The sequence below is a fragment of the Aplysia californica genome, unplaced genomic scaffold, assembly GCF_000002075.1.
Source record: "Aplysia californica isolate F4 #8 unplaced genomic scaffold, AplCal3.0 scaffold00078, whole genome shotgun sequence".
Taxonomy (NCBI): domain Eukaryota; kingdom Metazoa; phylum Mollusca; class Gastropoda; order Aplysiida; family Aplysiidae; genus Aplysia; species Aplysia californica.
The window spans coordinates 1695984-1699236 of NW_004797348.1; the positions used below are offsets into that span (position 1 = coordinate 1695984).

General features: G+C 43.1%; 1 protein-coding gene across 2 annotated transcripts in view; it reads right to left on the reverse strand.

Moving 5' to 3' along the window:
• Positions 1-3253, reverse strand: part of LOC101862171 (solute carrier family 28 member 3) — a gene marked incomplete in the record, with an annotated part of 30227 nt that overhangs the window by 17928 nt on the left and 9046 nt on the right. For both annotated transcript variants that reach the window (XM_035968725.1, XM_013080214.2), the window contains 3 exon segments: positions 652-843; positions 1361-1514; positions 2657-2830. In XM_035968725.1, coding sequence (XP_035824618.1) covers positions 652-843; positions 1361-1514; positions 2657-2830 — 520 coding nt within the window.

Below are 3253 nucleotides of genomic sequence, written 5' to 3' on the forward strand. Positions count from 1 at the left end.
GGGTGGGGGTGTAACACCCTGAGACAAAATTATGGATTTTCAGAATGGGAGGTGGGCATTTATTTTGGTTTCTTCAGTCTCTCTTAAACTATTTCATCGCATAAAAACCCACTAAAGGCTTCTTTTTTTCACATGCCGGTCATGTTAGTCATCACCATATCGTCTTAGGAATGAAGAAAAGATGTAACGCTAAATTTCTGTCCGTTAAATTTTGGGTATATGGAATATATTGTTTCGCTGGTGCATGGAGTGTGGATTTTCACGGATTTTTTAGCAAACTTGAATGCTACCTCAAGAAAAAATTCATTAAAATGTTTTATATTTGTTTAGGAAACTTTCATCCCAACAGATTGTAGATCTATTGTCTGTTAACACACATATAAAATATTAATATCTTTCCACGAAAAATAAATGCAGTATTCATTGCGTAAGACATGCCAAGAAAATCAAATAGGGCCACTGTCTCCATGGCAGCGAAAGTTTTTCCTCAAATTTGATTGCTCCACACTATGCTTGTTATGAGTGTGAAATTTGGTAAAATTCGATCCACTTATACGCGAAAACGCCTTCAGGTGTGTAGACCCCCCCCCCCCTCTTAAAAAGCAAAGGTATTATTGTTGATATTGGGGTACAGAGATATTTGCTAGTCACCTTGAATGCGAAGAAATGGTTGATGTAGAGGTCTCCGAAGACAAACTTAGAGCCGGCATCCGTGTAGGACAAGAACTCGGTGACCCTGTCTCCCAGCCACTTGAAGGCGTCGCGACCCCATGAGGTCCGGAGGATGAGGAGGGCGAAGATGATCTGAAGGGCGATACCCCAGAAAACGGGCCGCCACTTCACCTGATGGAACGGGGTTTTGGTGGAGAGTGGCCGGGGTGGGGGTGGGTTAGGGGGGTTGTGAGGGAGGGAGGGAATATAGGAGGTTGAGGTTTTTAAAAATGTTTTTTTTGGGTCTGTTACGAGTTAACTGGTATATGAGATGTGATGATAAGTCTTGAGTTCGATTCCAGTGACAATATGTTAAGGCTACATAGAGCTACACAGATTGTTTAGATCAGTAGAATGAAGAACACTGAAACTGGAATACCAGACAATCCATACAGTTTTCTAATGGTAGGCAAGAACAAAATACTGCGATAGGTTTCGAAGCATTATCTCACATTACTGTGATGACATTACTGAACATGTGCAAAATCGTATTAATATTACTTTGCATCAATTTTAGGTTAAGGTACAGCAACGTTGAAAAACAAACACGATATTTTCTGTTTCCTTCTCAAACTATACGACGCTGAATCTTCGTAGAGATATTTATGTTTTAGTCTTGATCTACAGACACTATGCCCGGTGGTGCTACCTTCGATGGGTTGAAAGAAAAGATGTAAAACGACAGTATGAAGAAGGTCATGCCACCCAAGCTGATCAGGTTCCTAGGACTGTCGATGCCGACGTCAACGATGATGTAAACGATAAAGAACAGGAAGAGGACCACTGGGAGGATCACAGCCAGCCTGAGGGGAGAACACACGACTTGGGTTGGGAGATATTATTTCTATGGATCAGCTACGGATGTCCCGTGGGCTATTTTAGAACATTCTATAAACAGATGCGGGCCTACAAAGAAAACAAACAGGAAGAAAACATCATCATCATCATCATCATCATCATCATCATCATCATCATCATCATCATCATCATCATCATCATCAGCAGCAGCAGCAGCAGCAGTAGCAACAACAGCAACGGCAGCAGCAGCAGCAGCAGCAGCAGCAGCAGCAGCAGCAGCAGCAGCAGCGGCGCCAACAGCAGCAACAATGATAGCATCATCAGCATCAGCACCAACACCAACACCAGCAGCACCTCCACAAGCTCCACAAGAACAACAATTTTAAAATACAAGAGCAGCAACAGTGGTAGTCGCAGCAACAGCAGCAGCAACAACGTAAGAAACAAATAAGATAAATTTCCTGCTATTCCTAAATCATCCCAGCTTCAGGTACATTGCCCATATCGGTTCTCTGATGCTAAGGACAGCTTATACCGGGTGCCCATTGCGGTCAGGTCGGGTCGGGTCGATCGCCCGACTCGTCGCCTGAAAACAAATGTGTTTCGTTTTTAATGTGACGAGTCGGGCGATCAGTTTATGCCACGATAGCCGCTTTGCGCCCTCAATCTGGTTAGCAAACGCGACCCGACCCGATCGTGGCACAGGGCGCCCGGTATTAGGGTTCTACTGCTGGACGAGAGCGTGAATCTATGCACACCCTTAATAATAAGATCTTAAGCCCTCATACATTTCGTTTTTTTAAAGAAAAACAGAAACAACTGAGGGTGTGGTGGTGGAGCGGTTAGTGCGCTCGTCTCCGAAGCGGAAAGTCCGGGTTCGAGCCTCGTTTCGGACACAGATCTTTTTCGCCCCCTCCTGCCCACCCAGCTGTAAAAGGAGTACCTTACTTTTAGTTGTGGAAGTAAAGGTGACGTGGAAAGGAACTGGCACCTCACCACAATAATTATTCCGAAGGCCCAGGAAGTTGTCTCATTAACAAGGTAATCCCCAAATTATGTCTGGATTGGATGCAGGAACAAATTTTTAGAAACAACATTTTCAACTAGAAGTACAACCATATTAGGTGAACAGAACGGTCAATGTTACCGGATTTTCTCCACGAATCTCCACAAACGGGGACAGCATTCCTCATCCTTCTCCTCTCCATCCGTGTATTTGTCCTCAGACTGCCGGCGGAACTGAAGGATATACTTTAGCGTCAGGCCTATTGAGATCAGAACTGTACAGACGAGAAGTCTCCATGAACCCTCGTCCCCAAATCTGAGGACATGGAGGATACAGTAAAAAGAGTTTTATGGCGATGTCCACTATATTATTATATAGCATGATATTTCTTCAGTTTTAGTTAGTGTTTTACGGCACTTGCAATACGATGAGGTCATATGAGTGCCGATGACATTTCTGAGACAAAGTTTTTGAATTGGGAAAACATGAAATGATGATTTCTACTAAAAGTGCGTACGCATAGAGCGAAACAGAAAAATGCTATATAACTGAAACTGAAGCCAGGATACGTACGAGTACAATGGAAACAACCTATCTCCTCCTCCCCCCTTTTCCGTTTTCCAATGACGAGGTGCTGTACATTTGGTCAAATAAGTATATATTTATGTAATATAAACTTACACATAGATAGATAGATAGATAGATAGATAGATAGATAGATAGATAGATAGATAGATA